The 23,126-nt window shown below is 40.5% G+C and overlaps 1 protein-coding gene across 1 annotated transcript in view; it reads right to left on the reverse strand.

The window, feature by feature from the left end:
• Positions 1–18,631, reverse strand: part of ARHGAP28 (Rho GTPase activating protein 28) — a 76,061-nt gene extending 57,430 nt beyond the window's left edge. The window contains exon 1 of the mRNA XM_059479349.1: positions 18,495–18,631. Within this exon, the coding sequence (XP_059335332.1) occupies positions 18,495–18,625 (131 nt within the window). The 5' untranslated portion in view covers positions 18,626–18,631. The remainder of the gene's footprint in view (positions 1–18,494) is intronic.
• Between the last annotated feature and the right edge of the window lie 4,495 nt (positions 18,632–23,126).

A 23,126-nucleotide genomic window follows, 5' to 3' on the forward strand; every position in this document is an offset into this window, starting at 1 on the left:
GAAGTTCTGGATCAGAGAGATAAAATTCAAGATATTTTATAAAACATGATGTTTCAAACAGGCTTTTGTGGCAACACTGCCAAGACTACAGTAAGTCTTCTTTGCCAGCTGATGCAATTGCAGGCGGTGCTCTTCAGATGTTCCAATGGACAAGAGTTTCATGAGGCCTCATAAGAGCTGAGAACGCAATTTATGTCTTACAGGACATGAGTTGGTAACTCAGTGGTGGGTTATAGCTGATGGGGAAAAGCATGTGTTGTAAAGGGGAGGCAGTGAAATCTGACAATGCCACCCACACAGGATACATACAAGCACTAACTGATGAAGATGCCCTTTACTCTCTTCCCCACCAACATCTAGTTGGGGGTTTGGGTATAAAAAATCTACCAGGAATTCCCATGAGAATCCATTTCCTGACAGGTCTGCAGCGCTGTGTCCAGTATTCTGGACAAATTCCGGCATACACTCAGCTCTGTTTACAGTGATCATGAAATTTCACTCTGCTGCTTGTGCCACCTCTGCTTATGCCACCTGTGTCTGTTTCTGTGTGCTGTGAAAATGTTGCTGTGTACTATTATTATTATTATTGTTATTATTACTCACTGGAGGTGTGAGTCAGACACAAAAGCCTCCTGCTTGCTGTTCTTTGTAGCAGCTACCCTGAAAATCACTGTTTACCATCAGCAGCCTGCAGCCCACCCGTGCCCATGCAGAGTGCTGTGATCCCTAGCCATGCTCTGACTGCAGTTCAGGCAGAAAATGTCACTTTATAATCCTAAGATGGCTACATTTCAGTGATGGAATTGCTTCTTTATCAGTAATACACACAGAAAGTTAGCGGTATAAGAAAAGCATAGCAACAAAAACAAAAAGCCAGAGATTTTCCCATACCCAATTACATGGCAATTTTAAAGCTGCTGTTTTGCCCTATGAGGCACAGTGCTCTGGTCCAGTGAAGAATGATTTCTAGTCTCAGAGGGTATGGGCATACCCTCTGAGACTAGAAATCCAATCCAATCAATGACCCAGAACTATACTTTTGTCTTTTTCAGGACCTAGGCTAATCTTATAACTGAAGAAAAGAGGTACATATTTCCTTTATTTTTGTTTTTCTTTCTGGCTGGCTGTTTAGACACCACATCAGCTATTTGAAGACAGATGGATGTTTGCAATGCCAGGCAAACTTTGTTGTAGTGGAAGTGGTGAGGGAACGGGGGGCAGGTGAGCAGAAGTGGTGTTCCTAGCGAGTGTGTTTTTCCACATGGCAAAAATGCTGGGTGTCTGCACCTGAGCAGCACAGTTGATGCACTGCAGATGACAAAAACACCCCTCACAAATACACACACACATACACACATGCATGGATGCATGTGGAGCACAGGCAAGACCACACCACAGTGAGTGTGTACATCTCAAGGATTTTTAAAGCATTAAGGATCAGCTGATAGAGGAATTACACAGCCTGACCCTGAAACTAAAACCTTGAGCAGATTTGCCATGACAGCAAAAAGTCTGTCTGCTTGCTTCATCATTCCTTTCTCACCATGGTCTTCAGACTACTTGCAAATCTGGCTATAAGATTTGAAAATTTATTTAGTAATTGTAATTTACAGCAGCTCTTCACAAAGATTCACTATTATTGGAAAGAGATGAAAGTCGAGTTCACGGAGGTTGCACATCATCTTGACAGCCACGTTTGGAGTTATCGACTCGAAATATTTAATGTAGTGTGTGCTGTCAGACACACCACAAATTCTGGTTTGGTAGGGATTTCTCTGATTTGATTTAACAGCTTATTGCCCCTTTGGAGTATATGCTGAGTATGCCCGAGAATTTATTACACGCTCTCTGCTCTATAGCTGAAGTTTTTCAAAGGCTGAGCAAAAGGAGTTTTGAATAACTCTAGGTAGGACCTCACTCAAGTGAAAATATTGTGCCCTGGAGTTTCCTCAGAGGCCAGCTGTGTATTCTGGAGTTTCCACTGTGGGCATTCAGTGGCCTAATCCTGCTTGGAACTGACTACTCAGAATGAAGTAGTATTGGGGTGGAGTGGAGAAGGAAAAATCTCACTTAGAAGTGCCAGGATTCAGAGCTGGAAAGAGTTTTTTTTACAAACCAGAAAAATTAACCACGGTCTGATTCCTTTGAGGTGCTCAGCACACTGGCCATGATCCAGCAAAGCACTTAAACATTAAGTGTGCTCCTGGAGACTACCGTAGGGAACAGCCTGAGCACTAAGTACCCAGCAGGATCAAGCTCCAAATAGGGACCAGACATAAACCAGATGGCATTATGTCAGCTTTGCCATTTTAATAAGTTATTTACTTTGCATTTTAATCTCTCTCTTCCTTTTTCTCCTTTTTCTCCTTTTTGCTTTGCCTTTTCTATAAAACAATTCATGTGTACTAGCAGAGGAGGGCAATGCACTGAAACTGCCCCTTATCACCTTTTCACAAGTATGGAGTTAAAGCAAGAGCTGGGAAAGCGGCTGCTTGTTTGGTTTTTTTTTTTTAAATCAACAGTGCTTGGTAAAGGACCATCAGAAGTTTGGAGCTGCTGAAGGAAAGAAAATGCTGACTTGTCCTCTAATGAGCTCTCCAAACACGTGTTGAGTGTGCTACTGTGCTACTGTACTTGAGAGAATCAGTGCCTGCATCAGAGGTTATTTTAATGCCTTGCGGTTTTCTGGGGATGGGGGCAGGTAGGATGGCTGAGCAGGAACAGTGGAAGGCAGTTTTCTGCCTGTTTATAAGCTGGGTTCAAACTGAACTGAAGTGAGAATGCTGCCAGGCAGTGTTCAGCACTCATGCATCCACAGAGGTCACCAGCAGGAAAAAAATCAAATTCTAGTTGCTGCTTTGTTTTTTCAAACAAGCTCATGGCTTTGCCCTTTTTCCTTTCCAGCATGGTTACAACTATCTCCAGAACTTCCTCAGACTTGTGATTTGTGCAGAGGCCAGTTTTTATGTGGATGTTTTTCAAATTGAGCTCTGCTGGACTGGAAGCTGTCCTGGCTGAAGCCACTTTGCTGCAGGGAGGACGTGGGCTCCAGCCGAGGGGGGACATGTGCCTCCTTCTCTGCACTGCTGGCACTGCTGGCTCTCAAGACAGTCCAGTCAGTCTGGGCTCGAGTCCGAGCCTCAGAGCTTGGATTAGGGCACGCCAGCTGGCTGCCAGGCAGGTTTGGGGTATTTCTGCACAGGCTGCAAGTCACCACTTTGTTGGAGCTGTGCATGTGTGTGGGTTGTGCAGTTAAGACTGAAGAGGAAATTTCTGTGATCATTTCAGCATTCAGGCAACTGGAAAAGGAGCTGATGGAGGCGCCAGACCTTTGCTTTCATGACTGCATTAATCTTCTCCTGGCCTTGGAGAGAAGTTTTAGATGAACTTAACATGTGTTCTCAGAGCTTTCATTCTCAAAGTTATTTATACTGTGGATCCTGAACTGATGAATGATAATGCCAGTGAATTGGCCAAAATAAATTAAACCTCACTGGATAATAACTTTAGTGACAATTCCTGCTGCTGTGTTGTTACATAAGAAGCTGACAGTTGACTATCATGACCTGGAACTTTTGAGAAACATGGATTTTCCTATCACAAAAGTTGGTGGTGGAGACTGGAGGATGCAGTACTGCCCCTTTATTTTACATCTATGTATCATCCAAGAAAAATCTTTTCTTAGGTGTAGTTATGGAGTTCTTGTGGTCCAGGGAAAGGAGTTTCAGATGAATATAAGAGTTAAGACAAATAATGTTCTTGCTACTGGTAGAAAAGTTCCTAATTAGCAACCAAGCTATATTAACTGCCATGTGAAAGTTTTGTCCATGGCAAATGTGACATAATTCAAAGTAATTCTGTCAAGAAAGAAGTAAAAGCCTAGTTAAGTTACTTTTTATTAGCCATGTACTACGAGCAAGTCCCTAAGTGGTTATTAAAGCTCCCAGCGTAAGTGGCAGTTCGTTTTGTCATCACAACTTGGTTGTGATTCTGAGCCCCAACAGACTAGGAAAGAATGAAAGTAGTTTGGGGATAGCTAACTACCAGACAGAACCTATGAGTTTGGTGGGAATTTGGCAACAACTTTTGATCAAGCAAGGAACAAACTGAAACTAAGCCATTTTGCTTTTGTGAACTGCCTAGTCCTCTAGAGCTGTCCCATCAATGCAGTTGTCACAACTGCAGGAGGAACACCAGGGTATGGCCGGGTTTTTCTTTGGTTCTCCTACACTTTCTCTCCATAGATTTGCCGTAGAGCTGCAGGTCTGAAAACTGACAGGGAAAGTTTTCTGCCTTCACTGTAACATTTTAAGGCAATGATATGAGCTGAGGAAATGGCCAGGAGAACCCCAGAGCACACCCTGGCACAGCCCACGTTCAAGCCTAGAAGTCACCTGAATTTGTTCTTCATGAGCAACTGGACAATGCAATTAATTGCCCTGGGTGTCCATCTGTGAAAAAAGTACAACCCAACAATTTTGTATAGAATATTTCTATATGAAACAGAATATGACTAACAATGTGCAAATCAAGTCCAGCAAACCTTGCAGGAAACGCAGGGCAAGTGCTACTCAGAGTAAGTTTGTGATAAATTTGTGTCCAATGAAAATTAGACAACCACAGCAACTCAGAGGAACCACAGAGCTGCTCACATTATTTATCTTGTCAATGAGATTAAACCAGCCCATCCATTAAAAAATGTTCAAAGCACTTAGAAATACTGTAAATCATCAAAATTTTCTATCGTACAGACAGTACATGTGTCTAAGTCAAGGCTTTCCACTCAAGATATTATCTGATTGCTTTTTTCATGCAAAACAAATTAATTTCATTTTTTTTAGGCAAACATTGGATAGTAGCATGAGGTCAATCTCAGCTAACCAAGAAGCTACGCTCTTATCATAATTTCCAGGGAAGCAGGGACTTTCCTATTTACATATTGTACAGGATAGCAGTCAAAACTCAAATGCAGTGCAGTAAATCATTTGGCTGTTGGCATTTCAAGGGTTGCATCAAAGAAACATACAGAATGAGTCAAAAAGCTTCTGCCATTACATCTGCTATGAATGTGTACTTTCAAATGCTTTCTTTGTGAAAATGCCCAGTAACATGTGTTTCACTTACTTGTTCAGACTTCTGAGTAACAATTTTTACAATCCCTATTCAATATTCTAGTCACAAACATTCTTTTCCACATAATCCAATCACAGAACTTTTCAACAGCTTTAATTTCAACAAGTGCATGATTAAATCAGTAATTTAAGTAAAGCACCACATCAAAACAAACCCCAGAATTCAAGAACAAGCCTCAGCTAAAGAATTTTGATGATCTTTCATCTACTTTCATCATGGTTTTTGTCTATCCTTCACTTTACTACTTAGTAATGGAAAAGGGTATCTACTCAGAAAGATCTCTTCCAATGTTGTCAAATATTAGCCATTTTCAAAGAAAGACTAGCCAAGATTTTGTCAACAACAAGGCAAATGCAAAAAAATCCTGCAAACACCGAGCAAGAGGCGCTTGTGGAATAGCCATTCAAGTAGATCTTAGGTGTTTTTTTTTTTTTTTACTTATGTACTTCTTATTAAGTAATTGCCACTTTACCCTTAACTTTTGAGTTTTCCCCTAAGTTCCTTTAGATTCTATTAATGATTGGAAGTTTTCTTGCTTAAGGTTCAGATGTATACTGCATTATTTTCTTTCACCTTTGCGTAAGTGATACATTCTGAATATACAGATAGGATGACACAGATCTTCATCAATCTTCTTATCTTAGGCAAAATTATATACCTAAAATTATAGATCTATATATTTCTATTAATTTCAATTGATGTCTATAAAAAGAATCAATTCAGTTATTCATTTTAGAAGATACAACATCACCCACAAAAACCAAAACACCATCCCTATTCTTAAAATCCACAGGACTCATTCCAAAACCACAAGACTAACTCAGCAAAAGGCAAAAGTAATACGAAAAGCACACAGAATAACACAGGTAGAGGAAAAAAATCCCACAATTAATACTTACAGAATTTCTTAAAATCTAGCTATGTCTTTCAAGCTGCTGGCCAGAGGACAGCTGTGCATGAGGCAGAGACACAAACAGTACATCCTTTGTTACCTGTTCACAAGACTATTTGAAGTCCACTAAAAAGTAAACTTCTGTTACAAAATGACAAAATAAGATGAAAGAAAAACATACACACGATTTTGCATCAGGTCTTGCTTTCTGCACAGCAATTCCCATGAAGACTGCAGCGTAGAAATTTTTTTTTCTGTTAGTATTGCTCACTTTCAGTTTTTATAGCTGCTTCGAGATCTGCATCATTGTATTTGATTTCAGCTAATCAAGCATACAAATGAACAGGAATGCAGACACACAGCACTGTAAAACACACAGAAGGAAGTTTTTTCAAACAAAATCCCTTTACTAGGCAGTGGTTCCAGTGATGCAATCAGAATAGGAAGGAAAGTCTGTGTTGCTTCATTGTTTTGTTTGGATTTTGGGGTCCACTGCTAACTTGTGATAATATTTCCATTTGCAAGTATATTTCTCTGAGTGCAATCCAAAAAAGTGACTGTGATGAATCTAAAAGGAAAAATATCGCATTGAACTTGCTAAGTTTTTCCATCATGAGTGACCATTACAGAATTGCCCCACTCAATTATCTTTCCTGTGTAGCTCAGTAGTTTTTGGCTAAGTTCATTGTTTTCATCAAAGTCCAATAAATGCACAAAATAGATGCAATAGAAATGCAGTTACAGAGAAATTTAATAACTGGTTCATCCCTGTGTGGAATTTAGGAGTTTCTAAATAAGAGAATGGAGTGAATAGGATAAATGACACAAAAGAGAAGAACTGCATTATATTGAAGATAAAGAGTTTGCAGAATGCTGCCACAAGCATCTAGATCTTCAGAGGCAAGCCCAAAGCCTACTGTCACCAGGAGGAGTTCTAGGTCTGATTTGCAGTGTGGTGAGATGTCAATCACATCTGTAATCCAAAGACTCAACTCTGTCTAGCCTCCACAGTTCAGCAGTTAAAACAAACATGTACTCTTCTCCAGAGTGACTTATCTGATCAGCCCACCACAGCACCCAACTTTAAACAGGATTTTCCAGGTGTCATGAACAGAGCACTGTGTTCTCTCTCTGGCTTTAGATATCATGGTTTAAGTGTGAGACAGGATAGAAATGTCAGCTCAAGCAAAGAGGAATTTTCTGTATGTCTCCCTAACATAGAATGTGCAACAGCAGTCTTGCAAAGTGAACAAACTCTTTTCATCAAATATGAAACTGATATCGAAGATTAAGAGGTTTCCTTCCCTTCTGTAAGAACATGTCACTCCTCTCATTGTATGTAAGGATAGGTCGTTCACTGTTTATCTCTGAGATCTACTCATCACTTTCAAGTGATCTTCAGGATTTGCTAAGTTTGGTCTGCTATAACCACATTACAGGGCATTACTCATTTTATAGGTACTTAAAAATGATGGAAAAACAGTATAAAGCTTTTAACTAAATGCAGACCATAGAAAAGTATAGAAAAATAAACACTGAGTTTATTATCTTCAGCTATACCAGCTGCTTAAGTCTACTGATGTCAGTGAGTGTTTTAAGACCCTGTGAAGATGGCCAAAGCCATAAATATGTGTTTTCTCTAAAGATACCAGAAGAACTCTTTCCACTGTGTATGATTTTCCTGTTTTTTTCTGGTATCTGGTGCAAAGTGATGTACTTAATTTTAAAGATTAATCCCATACTAAGTTTAAATTTATTCAAAGTCCTCAAAGATTGCCTATCACATGTTATCATTATGTCCAGTGAATTAACAGGATATAGCTATTTGTGGGCTTTAGGGTAGCCCTGCAGGTGTGTATGTATCATGTCAGAATTTGGGCCATTCCTATTGTTGCACAGCCTGAGGTCCCCTTGGTTTGTATGAAATACAAAATCTATCCCAGTGATGGAAACTCATCACCAATAGTCTCAAAGGAGGTAACTTAATCCAGCCATCCACTCCACTGATATAATTAGGAATGCACTTTGTCAGCCTTTGAGGGTTTAGCTACAGCTGGCTGGGTTCAAGGCAGTCTCAGAAACCAATCTGTTCTTAGTAACACCATCTCCTTCACAAAATTACAGACATACTTTCAGCAGATATACCCAGCTGACTGTTGAATTATGTTTTTCCACCCACTTCTGCAGTGGTCAATGTCTTTTTCAGCATAACTGAAGCACTGGATCAATGCCATGAAATGATTCAGAAACCAAAGGCTGAACTGACGGCTCAAGAATAAAGATTATAAACCTTATTTACAGTGTTTGAATGTGGCTCAATACAGTTTCTGAACATCATCATATTTCTGATCTGGCTGATGAAATTTAATTAGAAGGGAGATGTTAATGGATATTCAGATGCTGACTGGCCTCAGTCTTGTTTAAGAAATAAAAGGTTTTCAAGCTCTATTCTTCCAGAAAATCAGAACTCTACTTTCCAAATGGATTACCTAAGTTAAAGGGGAAAAACTCTAACCTAATAAAAATGTAAAATCTTCTTTAAATTTATTCATCAGAACTAGTGCTGGATCCCTGCTGTACGCTTGATTGTTCTGCTGGAGTCTACAGGGACTCAGATGATGAATACTTTCATATTGTTGTCAATAAGCTTTTCTAAGTGAGTATGCAAGCAGCGCTCCTTTTTCATGTGTTTTTCCCTTGTAGGAATCTGATTTGCACAAAAGAAGAAGTTATTCTGCTATGGTTCAAATAAGTTGGGTAAAGCTTCCCTTCCAGGCTGCAAAGCATTTGAGAAAAATGCAGTGTAACTTTATACCTGTTTATGTACTTAAACCTGAAAATACCCAACCTAACCTATTAATCAGCAGAATGGCTTGTTCAGAAAAACACATACCCTTTTTTTTTTCCCCTTATCAGTCCTGAAGCATTAGTTTAAACACTTTGAATTCCAGCCTTCAAGTTCCCTACAGCCATGTCGGTGGGATGGACACGGCTCCCCAGGCCCAGAAGCCAGCAGCTGAGGTGGTGCATCACCATGGCTGCTTTTTGGTTTGGGCAAAAACTCCGTGCTAACGTGGCCCTACAGCTCCTGGACACAGGCAGAGGGAGCTCAGATTTGCTCGCAGCCCCCCCATGAAAGTATGTTCTGAATTCCTGTGTGCATTCGTTACGTGGCAATCTTGATATCCACTAAAGCCATGGATTTATTGTCTTGTTGTTAAACCACACGATGTCAGGCTGAATCTCTTTGGTTTTATATTTTCTTTTCACTGCTTTATTTGGTTCTTTTTTGTCTGTAATGCAGATTTTCAGCAGAATACAGACATCACAGCTGGGCCTTAATACTAATAGTACACAAATTCCAGTGTCCTGTGTATAAGAGCAAAAAACCCCCTGTGAAATAAAAAAGCAATACACATCCTCCTTACTTCAGAAAGTTTCACGTTAGGAGGAGGAGGTTACCTCAGAAAACTACAACTTAACTGTATCTTTTAGAATTCTTGATAGCACTAAGTGTTAATTATAGACATCCTTGTTATCCAAATGAATACCATGCCCCATGTTTGAATTTGGAAAGAGAAAATGAGCCTGTAAGGACATCCTATGACAATAAACTCCACGTACAAATGCATGATTACTTAAAACTAGTGATTTATTGTTGCATGACATGTAAGGTAATTAGCTGCAGATTTTCTTGTGTTCAGTGTAGACTGGAGCAAGCTGTTTTGGCTTGCATGATCTTACTGCAATGCTGAGTGTGGCACAGTTGACTTCAGGCCAGTGTTGGCTAAATCTTGTAAAACAAATTTATTAGTTAAAAAAAGGCATAAGAAATGGAGTCCATTAAGGATGAAATGCATTTTGACCACACAAAATAGCTGCAGAATCAACGTCTCTCCCAAAAATATGTGGTGTGCTTCCTAAATACAGAACATGGAGGTCCTGGATGATGAAGAAAGCTCTTCAAAAATTGACATAGGTCTTTTGTTTGTTTATTTTTAATTGCTACGCTTTCTCAGAGGCAACAGATGGTTTGAACAAATATGCTTGAAGAAAATTCCAGTTAATATTTGACTTGCAGGACAAGTAATTGTAATGTTTGCCATATACTCTGTGAATTGTCAGTGACATACGGGTAACCATAAACTTCATGCTCCATCTATGGGCCTGCACATGGACAGGTAAATTAGAATAAACAAATACTTCCCGAAAATTCAAATTACCAGTAATATTAAAATTCTCATGGGTTAATTGCTTCTGCTAATTGAAAGAAAGAAGGAGAGAAGAAAGCAAGCAAACAAGGCAGCATCAAGGAATTGCAGCAGATCACAGGGTCTTATAGTGAAATGCATCCTCTGAGTGGAAGATGTAAGAAAGACCTCATATAAGGCAGACACTATTGTTTCAGCAGGTGACAGAAGATTCCCATGTACTTCAAAGACCTCTTTCCTTTGTTTGGAAGGCTGTCCTGGCTTCCTTCTCCCCACCCTCTCTCCAAAAGTGAGAGGGTGCAATTTAAAATCCTGCTGCAGCTTGAGTACCAAGGCTTCCCTTGTCTCTGTTCATCAGGATAAACTCTCTGCTTCCATTCACCTCCTTGCACGTGCATGACATGGGCTCCATCTGGCCCAAAATGGCAAGGACAGCCGAGCCTGAAAAACTTTTTTGCAGAATGCCCTAAGCCCCCATGCTCTGTGTTTCACCTGTATTTACAGCAAAGATTTTATAATCATCTCTGATACATTCAGACAAATATTTAGAACTCAAGTTTTCAAAATATTTGAGTACCGGAGGGAAGTGCTGCAAAAAGATGACAGGCCTAGTCACTGTTATGTTTTAATCATCTAAGACTTCATATGGATGCCCTATTCTGCAAGAATACTGTTAAAGAAGTCAGCCTGACTTGAGACAGGAGATAGCACAATCAAATCATGCCCTGTAAGTTAAATTAGTGACAAAAATATATGAGCTCTAATGACTTACTCCATTTCTAGTAAATTCAGAGTAATTCCTCTATAACTACACCTAAGTGTTCTTTAATTCAGTCCATATGTACAAAGAAGACCCATATCCCACATGCTGTTTAACTGCCTTATTATTGATTTTTTTATTAAATGAGAATTAAAAAAAAGGACTCATTCATATTGGCTTGAATGCTACAACTATCCAGTTCTTGCTCTTATACCAAGGTTAACCTTAAAATGAATCTGTCATTCTCACTTCTAAATTCCCTCTTGACCACTAGGTATGATAATCACTGGGCCAGAAAAGATGATTGGATGGTATTTTGTTCTGAGTTTTCATTCACCAGAGAAAGAGAAACTGATGTTGAAGAGGCTCTCCACTGCCATACCTGTATTTTGCATTGATTAGCTCGGAGTCTGGCTCTCTGCAGACTCTGCAGGGGTATAGTTAGCAAAGAACCTACTATTCCATGATCAAATTCAGGCCTTTATACATTTCTTATGCCCTTCCCAAGTATGACCATTTGAAAGCTAGTGGTTTTTTTATAACCTCTAGTAAAATATGAAGACTTACAGCTCTAGAGCTTCTTCCATCTCTGGTAGAAAATTTTGAGAGTGACCTGATTGCTGATGTCCTGAGGTTTCATGCACAGGTGTTTAAAACACAGTTCCCTGGCTTGTCTCTTGCTTTAATCTTGCCTTTCATCTGGTTAATGATGTCAACACAGCTGGACTTCTACATCTGATAATTGTTCCCCACATATACTTGTTCTCCTCTGTCTCTCTCTGGTAGGGCACTTCTACCTTCCACAAAAAGACTTATGGTCATTATCTTGCTCATTATCTGCTCAGAGGACTTTCTGCACCAAGAGATTTTTAAAAAGGCCCACCTTCTGCCTAAGCATCCAACATAAGTCCATCCTAAACTGGATGATTTTACCCATCTGAAAATCCCACACACCTACAGTAGCTGAGTATTACACAGCATCCTAAATGAGACAACGTAACTGTATTTAAATGAACAAGCTGATAAAAGGCTCCCTGCTCCAGTGTTTATTCCACTCTCCTCAGAGACTCTGACAGTGTCTGGAAAGTTGAGATATGGCAGGGGAAAAAATGAATTACAGAAATGAGGGATCCCTAACAGATCATCAATCTTTTCCTTGCATTAATTACAAGGGATGCTAACTCAAGCACTTCTGCTGATCTCTGCTGAAATAGTCCTTCAGGGTGAGAGAGCACTTTTTCAAACAACCTGTCTTTTAAACCACTTCACATTTTGATTTCAAAATCACTACTTAAAAATGCTATTCCAAACCCCATGTGTTTGGTGGGACTTGAGGCCCAGCTGTAAATTTCCCTACCACAAAACAAGATTTATGAGTTATTTCTTTTCTGACTCCAGGTCCTTTTATTTGCACACAAGGATGCGAAGCAGGTAACACACCTCGGAATGTGGTCCTTTTTGTGTCCTCCTGTGCTCCCCTCTTCTTCAAACCCCCTTGTATTGTTTATTGTCTCCCTGTTCTGAGTCCCTAGAACTCAGACAGGACTTGGAAGACCAGGGTGGTATGAGTTGATTTTCACTGAGAAAGTAGGAGGCAGGAAAAGGGGGGCCAAAATGCTAGGTAGAGTGCTTTGCCTCAGTCACCACTTTGGGATGAGACTCTGGGTTCTATTCTCTGAGTACCCATCCTGTGCTCTCTGAATCCACCCACCCTGGTGGTACCTGAAGGCTGCAGGGAGCATGGTCCTGCCCCTCTGGCAGATGTGCTGCCAGCTGGGCTGGCTCTGTTGTGCTGGCTGGCCAGCTGGAGCTAGGCATTGCAGTGGGCCAAATGGCTGCTCTACTGTGGTTAGCTGAAATCCAGGATGTCAGCTTGGCTGTTTGCCGTGGATACCCCACACTATTTCAGGATGTGATTCTATATTTGTACAGCACTAACCAGACGCTTTTCAGATCCTGCTCGAGCTAAGTACTTTTACTAGTACTCCACAGTCGTGTCTCGCAGTTGCCACCTCTCCACATTTTCCACACATTTGCACTGAATTAATAATATGATCTCCTGTGCAAAAGTAACACTGAGGTTGTGGATTCCTGGCAGTTTGTTATGCCAGTGATGTCAGACTGCCAGATGCAATCTGAACATGTCTGTGTAGGGCACGCAGGGCTCTCAGGTCCTACTCTTTTTTTTTTTTTTTGCAGGCAGCTCCAACACTCGTGTAATCAGAGATAAGTGACTTAGTTAAAAATGAATGAGGCAGCTGGCTAAATGCTCAACCCAACAAAATGATCAAAGGGACAGTGCCAGATGTTTTTCATTAGCTCTACATATGGAGGTACCAGGGAGAGCAGCAGGAGCACCAAACTAAAAAGAAACCAGAGAAGCCAACTCTAGTTTCAACCATAACATGAGGAGCTGGCTATAAATACTACATTCCTCAGTGTGGCTCTCAGAGGACAAGGATATTTCTAAAACCTACAGGAAAAGCGTGTCTGCTATTGTCTGACTTATTTATATGCATCCTCCTGGTAAATATTTTATTAAGAATTATCATTCTCAGCATCTATAAAAATATACTTTAAAATCATATTTTAGAAAGCTTCTCTAAGTTAAAACAAGGGTTATTTTTTCCATAGAATTTATTTTTTGTGCAGCTGGTGCCAATGCTGTTTTTTCCTAAGCTACTGATTTGTGGGATTTTCTTTACCACATTTAGTACGTTTTAAAATTTTAAATTCATAGCTTTGGAGTCCAAGTTACTGCAGAAGGCTCAAGTCATGTCAAGATTTACTGTGGAAAAGGAGCCAGATTTTTATTTTTGTTTTCTGGATAAGTTTATGATAAGGTGAGATAAACATCCAAAATAGTTAAGGTTGTTTATCCCGCATCACCAAGAAGACATTCTTGACATCACTTGTATACAACTGAGCAGGAGAGCTGCTCAGTCAGCACTGACAGAAATCCAACCCAGATCACCTGGCCCCGGGGCTTACAGACCTTACTTCAGTGTGATAAAATCTCCTTCTGTTGGGATAAAACCTGAGCTGTTCACATAGCTCCTCCTGTCACAAGACAAATTTTGGTGCATAAAGACAGCTCCTGCAGTTGTATTCCTTCCAGGGAATTATTTCATGATGCTTTACCTCACCTTGACATATATCTTTAGTACCTTGAGGCTTGCAAGGAAGAATGAATCCTACAAAACAATCTGGTGTCATACTTGTCCAGTGTAATGACTTGACTGTCAGCTCCAACTCTGCAAGCCTTAGACTTGGAGAGCAGCGATCCTGGAACTTGCCAGCAGGGAACTCAATCCACACAGTATTTTTCAGCCAATATAGAAAATATTCCTGTTCTTTTTTGACTTTTTGGTTTAGTGATGTCTGCCTGAAAGTCAGACATCCTTCCTGACAGCAGGAGGAGGGAGACATGCTGAATGCAAAGAGATTGGGAAGGCATTTCTCTGAAACAACTGGAAGTACCAGACTTGCAGTTGACTAGGGAAGACAGTATGAAGGGCTCTTGGCTGTGTGGATCAATAGTCCTGACATCTATTTCATCCTTTACCTATGCAGCAAGCTCTTTGGTTTGGTAGTATATATGCTGCTCTTTGCATGATTATTGATTGAGAAGGTTACTCCATGTATAAAAAGCTTAATGTGCACTTTAAAAGCTGCTCTCACACCATTCTGCAGGAGCAAACCCTATGAACATGCTTTTTCTTTGCCCTAATTCCTATTTCATGCTCACGTAAGTGACAGCCACTCATTGCAGTGAAAATGTGATTTGCTGTGCAGGATGAGTTCTGTGCTGGTAGCAAGCAGAGGAACACAGTAATCATCAAACTGGAGTCAAGGAAAGCTGGAGCATGACTCACTTAGGAATGCTTTGTCTTCCCCTAATTGCATAATTACCTTAGAGAGCTCTCTGGCCATTTGGCATAGAGGTCATGCCTGTTTCCTTTGAGCACAGGAATAACTCCTCCTAGCTACTCCTAACAGGATAAAAAGGGGATGTGAGAAAGACATATGGCCATGGCCCCACTTTTCCTCTATACAACCCAGGAGCAGTGTTTGTGCACAACTACAAAGTCCTTCATTCTCTGAAATGAGAAGCCAAAGTTGACCATTATGTAACATAAATCAGCACTTTCACCTTTGCACTGAGACAGATCTGTACTGATAGGCATAGTGTGATATTCTGGGTTCTTTGGTGCTGGTATTTGTGACATCTATTTTCTAACAAACAGGATTTTAAAAAAGTGATAGAGTTGCCACAAGAACAGGAATCTTTACCACTATACTTGTATACTGTAGAGCTAGCCTGACTTCTAAGCAAACAAAACAGAGATCTCCCCAACACCTCATTCTCACAAGCAATAAATAAATTAAAAAAAATACTACTATAAATGCTTATAAAATGCACATAAAAGCAGATGGCAAACTAAGGAAAGAGACCTTAATATCCCATGAGAAAATGGAAAGTGAATTTGCTAGTTATATTAGCATTAAAGGAAGGTTTGTCTGGAGAATTCTTCTGGAACTCCAGGATATTCAACAGTGCAGTTTCAGGGCTCACCCCAGCCCATGTATAGAACCGGTTAAATAACTCTTCAAGATGCAACAAACGGGGAGAGATAGAATTGAACTATATGGATAAGTGAAGTCAAGATATTTAAGTCTTTAGTCCCTCTGATGAACTCTTGTTCTGGAGGATGGGTAGCATCTGTGGCCCCTTTCTTAACCACTTTATTGATATTATCCAATGCTACATTTGGAAGCTAGAATTGTCCTTTGCAAACTGGTGAGGGCATAATTATGCAGTCAAACTTTCATCCCACTCTCCTCTTCACTACTTCTATGAATTTTCCATCCTTCACTGCAAACTGATCCATCCTCCATTCAAAGCAATTTAAGCAAATTTTCTCCTTACAGCCCACCACTTACTATCTCCTAACTTATGATGGAGCATATACCCACTGGGCTTAGAACTGGAAATGCTTGCAGCTGCTGTACTTCATGCTGACCCTGATGCTGGCAGTGAGTTTTAGAAATGCACACAGGATGCCAGCCTTTGAGAGCTGGGCATGAATATGAATCCAAGTGGTCTGATGCATCTTTAGTATAACCTTTCATATAGATGGGCTACCCAGCTGTGTGTCTGAGTTGTCAAGAGTGTTTAAGATTACTCATTTGTTTGGGGGCTCATAATGGTTGCTTGAATCTTTCCTTCTTTTTTTATCAGTGTCTTTTTTAATGGTGAGGAGTGGTGCAGTTAATTGCTGGCTGAGGCTGCATTAGATTCCACTTTTTGTGAGAAAACTCTGATCAGAAAGTTTCCAGAGAGAAAGTTTTTTGCAAGAGAAAACAGCTGGAAGACAACTCCAAGCCTGACTCTGGTGAGTGGATCTATTCTAATATAAAGAGTACATCACTCTAAAGCAAGCAAAATGTTATGAAAAGATAAAGGAAAATGAAGTATCTTGATTTCTAAGAGGAGAGAGAATTGGTCAGCAGTTTACCAAATCAAAGGCTAATATCCAAGACAGATTGTATTCCCATGGATAAACATCTCAAACACAGAGTGCTTTAGAGCTACATGTAACTTAAGCAGCCGACTTCAGGCTCTGGGTCCCAACTGTTTTTGTTATCAAACAAGAAAAGGGTGACACCTCTGTTCTTTTCCTGCTTTTTTGAATTGTTTTCCTAAAGAATTAAGGAGTTAACATGCCATAGTGTGAGTAGCTGCCCTAGAGATCAAGGAACACCAGACAGAACTTATAATAAAAGCTCTTGCATTAGGATGGTGGCAGAGGAAACTATACAGAAAATACAGTCCAGGAAAGAGTTCTTAGAAGATGAAGTAGGGATTAAGCCAGAGCCTATTTTACCATTTGCTAAAATACTCAGTGCATTTGCCTTCATGGGTTCTGCATTCCAGAGGACTTCATGCTGGGTTAATAAAATCACTCTCTTGAACAGGCTTTGGAAGCTCAGACAGCCACTGACTGCCCATATGGCAGAATTTGCCTATTGCTATTAGACAGCTGTGGGAAGTTGAAGACAAGAAAGGGGAGACAGCACCAAAATCTTATGGATATGTAGACATGGAGAGAGACACATGGCTTTGGCTCATGGCAGGAGCTTCCAAAATACGTTCCTCATCCAAATGTCAGAATCCGCTTTAGTTATTTGCTTTCAGGAACTGTAATTGGCACTTCTGCTTTTTGTAGGTGATATGCATGTGAGCTTAAGTATCAAGTGCATTTCAAAACAAGTAGCACAACAACACGAAAACCACCAAAACACCACTTTTCTGTTGCCCACAAACTTAAAGAGAGATTGAGTTTAGTACTCTTCTTAAGGGAAGAGCATAGGGAAAAAAACTAAATTTCCCTGTAACTCAATGCCAAACCACTGCTCTCTGTTTTGAGTAGCAAATGCCATTCTTACTGCGTCTAAACGCCCAGACTCCAGTTTCTTTTCTCAACATGTAATTGTGTATTTTGGTACTGCTCTCCTTACCAGAACAAAGGAGTTATCTTTATGGGACAGCCAGGGAAACAACACAAAGAACAGGAAGATGCAGCTAATCTAAATAATGACATTGAAAACAAAATAGCTATTGGGCTATAAATAAACAATATGAAGTAAATATCATTATTTTTGTTAAGAGAAGACCCAGACTTAATTCATGGAGATAATGTCATCTGCTGTTTCCTTAAACTTCTTATTTTTTCAGTCAAGCCATAATGCAAGATTTGCTACTTTCTTCAACTTTTTACAGTATGAACTTTTATATCACTTCTTTTGGAGAAAGTTGCAAAACTCAGCATACGTATATTTAGGATAAAGATCAGATTTTCTAAAATAGTAAAACTGCTCAAACCGCTTGGTTTTGAACTGTGCAAATACATGCATTCTTACAAGGCAGGAAGGTAAACATACACGCGACTGCATTAATTAAGACAATACTTAGTTTCCTGCAACACAAAGGAATTTCTGTATTTAGACTGAGTCTTTAGCGATGCAGTCCCCCATTTTTTGTGCGTGCAAAGCAAAGCAGCAACCTCAGTTTCACAGAGAAGCACAAGGGCTGGTTCTGACCCGGCGAGTGAACGGAGAAGGAATTAAATAATCCTCTAAACCAAAGCCAGAATCAACTTTCTGAGCGCCAAGATCAGCCGGTCCCACCACCTCACTCTTTGGCAGCACAGTCCTAAACTGTCTGAGCAGAAGCCTGATTCACGTGCCTTCTTTCCTAGGGATTGTCTTGTTGAGTATCCTAGGCAGGAAACTGGTGATTTACAAGATTTAACACAGGCACTCGTGTTTCCCCCTCCCAACCCCAACCCGCACCCCGGGGCTGAATCACTTCCCCGGGAGGGACGAGAAATGAGCGAGGAGCTCTCGAGTGTCCGAGCTCTCAGGCTGCCACAGAACACACGTCCGAGCCTGGCGAACACCGGCCCAGGGCACCGCTCCCCGCCTCGGCCTTTACCTGCTGCCGGGCGAGTGGCCGGGGGACACATCCTGCACAAAGCTCTGCTCCATGCCCGGGATCCTGGCGGGGCTGTGGGGATGGTAGGCTGTCAGCACCACGCTGCCCGAGTCCTTCATCTCCATGGTCATAGGCACATGTCGGCCCCGCTGCTGGCGGCAGAGGCGACCCGAGGGCCGGGCGAGGGACCCTGTCACAAGCGCCGGCCCATGGCCTGGCCCGGCAGCAGCGCCCGCCACTGCCGGCTGTCAGCAGAGCTGTGGCACCGGGACACGGCTCCTCTCCCTGTCAGCCAAGCTGAATTAGCATAAATTCAAAAACACCGCCCACAAAACAACCCACGGGGAAGTTACTACGTTCCTAGGAAACGAGAAACCTGAGATAATTCTGCAGTCCTGCAAACGGGACGCTTCCTTCCCGCGCACAGCACTTCTTACTTCTTCCCCCAATAGTTTTGTGCTTACTTTTTTTTTTTTTTTTTTCTGTTTCTTTTTTTAACAGCAAATTCGTTCCACTCCTCCTGGTCTTGAATTAGTCTAGTCGAAGTGAACCGATCTGGTGGAGAGGAGCGCTACTCAAACACAACAAACACATGGTTTGGTGGAGCAGGGAGAGTTACAAGGGACGCAGAAACCGAGCGGGATCTGCTCCCTTTAAATCACCGGGAAAAAGCAGCGGGAGCTGGGATTTCCTACATGCCGGATCATTTCTATAGCGGGGAACTGCATTTGCTGTCTCCTGAAAACAGATTAAGCTTTCATTTTGCCTGATATTGCTGTGTACATAATTTGAAAGGCACTGGAAAATGAGTGAATTACTTTTACAACAGTGTGTGTTCTTCTGGAGCAATCCTGTAAATAAATACACACCAAGATGCTTGGTAGTTTTTCATTATTTAACTTGATCTCTCTATGTTAATTAAGTGCTTTTCACTCAAAAGCAGACAATCACGAAGAACAAGCAGGTTCTAATTCTGGAATTATACTCAGAGAAAACTCTGTAGGACAAAGTGAGAAAATTTTCAAATCCCTTTATTTTCCTCTGCCACTCCTTCAGTGTTGTTTTTGTTTTTTTTTTTTTTTTTAAAGGTTTCTGATAAATGCCAATTCCCGAAAACTATGAAATCATGTGAAGGATGCCCCTAATTTTACTCATTGGACCACAGGTCTCTGAGCACCTTGTGAGCACAGGTGTGAAAAACCAACCTCAGTGCAGCTTTGTCACAGCTGCCAGGGCATCCTGAGCTCAGGTTCTCTCCAAAACGCTTGTTGGTCTCCTCTTTTGCATCTCTCTTGAGTGAGGTTGCTCTCTCCAGCACTGCTATACAGTGCTATATCGTGCTGTCAGTCTCTCTGGGGAAGTAGTTCAGGTTTTGAATCACAAAATGATCTTCTCAGCTCTGCCTTCCCCCTGAGCTGGAGGGACACGGTGGTTTCGGTCAAACACGTTGCTGCGACTCATGTAGGCAGTGCCCAAGTTAATTTTAAATTAGCCAGCGTAGGACACTGATAAAGGTACACTTGGCAGCACTTCTTGTCAGACTCACCCAGGAAGCATAAATATTTGAATGTACAGAGCCTCTAAGCCTGCTCTTGCTATGCTGTTAAGATATCCTGGATTAAATATTTTCAGGCCAGGTTGCCCGGGATAAAATCACAGCTGCTTACATGGCAGCATGGATATCTTCTAGGAGCTTCCATGCAGCCATGTAGAGATTATAGAAGTGAAGGAGAAGGCTCTGAGCTATCTCTGGAAGCACCACCAGGACCATAGGCAGCGGTTCCACCAGTGATGGCTGGGGTGAATGCAATGACCACTATTCTGTGATTACTTGGATATTCAGTTCCATCCAGGTTTTACATTTTCCTTCCTAGACCAGAAGGTGAGAAATCCCCTTCTCTGATGAGGGGGAGTAAATTGTTAATAGAAATTTATACTTGGCACAAATGCAAATAGATGTTTTGAATATTAATCAGCCAAAATGTATATATCTAACAGGATCTGAGAGAGAAAAAAAAAGGATAAATATATGTTATAATGTATTTGCTGACATCCTTTAAGCACGTTCTTCACAATTTACTTCAAGAAATTAAACACCTGAAAAAGCATACGTAGTGAAAGGAACAAAGAACTATCAAAAAGCGAGTGGGCGTCCTTTAGGAGATCAGGGTGTTGACAAAATATTGGCTTAACTTCAGGAAAGCCTTTTTTCTCTCCTTTCTATCATAACACTAGTCTTTTGGCAGTACCATCAGCCAAAAAGTGATTATTATGTGCTTTAAGCTATGTATAGATAAAGCCCACAGTAGAAATGCAATATATTTATAGTATTATTTTTATTTTCTCTTTCCATAATAAAACCCCTCAAACACCAAAATGATTTAGAAAGTATACAGATACCATCTCAATAGAAAAATACATATAAATAAAGGAGGCCCACACTTATTAAATGGGATTTTCTCTCTAAGAAAAATAAACATGGAAGATTTTATTTGGAGATTTATAAAGTGCTGATGCACAAACTGGAGGCATATATGGAAATGGCAGACTATTTGGCACAAGTACAAATAGATATTTTGAAAACTGATCAACCAAAAGACATGTATCAGACCAAGAGCTAAAAATGTTTATATGCCTAATGGCTCTTGGGGTTAGACATCTGCATATTATTGAAATCCCAAAAATATGCTAAATCAACTAGACACATACATCAGCTTTAAACAGAGTTTTAACTGGGCTGGTGAGCAGCCATAAGAAAAGTGTACAAGACAACATGAGCTGGACTCCAGCTCTATCTGAGCAATTCTGTTCCCAGTTGAGAAGTTGTTTTCCTGGTTTATAAAGAAACAAGTAGGAAAGTATTTTAATCCAACATGTGTGTGTTTCTGCAAGATTCCTTTGAATACTGGATTGTGAAGTACTCAGGATTGTGACTGTTTTAATTGTTTTTTCAGATAGTTAATAGCTTTCTAGACCTTTCAAATACTATGCAAATGCCATTTCAAAATATTGTGAGGATGCTTTTGGTGGCAAGAAGTAAAGTGAAGGGGCAGCAAGAGAAGAGTCTGTGGGGAGTCTGTGGCCCATGATCTCATGAGCAACTGTCTTGGGTTTTGTAGGCAAGGGGCTTGTGCTTTCAAATTTTATGTCATGCTTCTGTCAAGGGGAGTGCTTTGCACTTTCACACATTTGGCAAAATAATTAATAAAAAAAAATTGTATAAGGATTAGTGGGCCTGAACTTGGAGAACTGGGAATGAGAAATCTTCACTGACCTGTTACTTCAGAAATATACTGTATATTTGTATGATCAAGCCTTCAGCTCATCTGTTGAAGAGTATCTGTGACAGACACAAGAAATATAAACACACAGAAAGTCACTAGTTCAAGCTTACTGAAATGAAAAAGAAAGCGTCACTGTTGTCAATACAAATTTTGTGTTTTCATTCAATTAATTAATAATCATTTTGGCAGGAAATTGATGGGCTAGCTTTGCATAGCACATTTAGTACCTATTGCTTCAAAAGGAACTATAATTTTAAGCAGATTTTAAGCAGCCTTTTCTGGTCAAGTTCAAGGGGGTGTTCTTACTTAAAGGAATGGGATTTGTCATCTAGGGGTTCTCGTCCTGACATGGTGGGAGCATTCACCATTAAATTATAAGAGTAGACCCACAGAGCCCTGGAAAGTGGAAGATTCCCCTTTGAACTATGAAACACACAAAAATTTCTGAGTATTGAATTTCACTGCTCATTTCCAGCTTAAATTACCCTGGGCAAAGTTAGACAAAATTAGCAAAACCCAGAAGTTAATTTTGGACCAGATTAATTTCAGCTTGGGTTAGATTAAGTTTTATAAGGAAGCTGTGTAAAGCACAGCATTTTTCTCTGATTAAATCAAGGGGCAATGAGTAATACATAGAAAAATGTCATCCTAGCTCTGTGTCTAAATTTCAGCATCCCTCTTGCAATAAATTTTGTATCTATCTGTATGAAAGTAACCAAAACCAGAACCACTGTATTTCTTAATCTTTTTTGGGGGGATGGTGGGGGGGCGGGGGCCATGGTGGAGGCAAAGGATATCTCCTACTTCTCTCTAATTTTCTCATTTGGATGGAAGCATGTTTGAGGGGTGGGGAGCAGAAAGCCTCATCCACCAAAGAGTTGGTGGCAGCAGAAAGCACCTGGACAGTCTGAGAGCAAGCAGTGACACAAACTTGCATAAAAACCAAGGGCAATGGTGTGTGCATCTTCTACTGCTCAATTCACATGAAGAAAGTGTATGAGAAGGGGCTGACTTTGTGTCAGGAGAATTTTCACTGTGTCTTGAGGTCTATATCCTTTCAGATAATTTTATGTGTCATGAAGGATAGTTTTTAATCTTGGTTTAGCCTCTGAACCTTATATTCTGGTGATGTTGGAAGGATTAGAGTCCTTTTTTGTACTAAAAAGGAGAGCTGTTTGTGTGCCTTGTTGTGGTCAGCTGGGAATGTGAGAGTATGGGTGAGACCTACTGCTTTTATACCACTGAAAAAGTCATAAATCAAAAAAATTAGAGAAAAATCTTTGTTATTCTGATTTGTCTTTTCAAACTGAGAACAGAAACAACAAAAAAACCCTGTTGCTTGTCCTTT

Source organism: Ammospiza nelsoni, chromosome 1, assembly GCF_027579445.1.
Source record: "Ammospiza nelsoni isolate bAmmNel1 chromosome 1, bAmmNel1.pri, whole genome shotgun sequence".
NCBI classification, from domain to species: Eukaryota; Metazoa; Chordata; class Aves; order Passeriformes; family Passerellidae; genus Ammospiza; species Ammospiza nelsoni.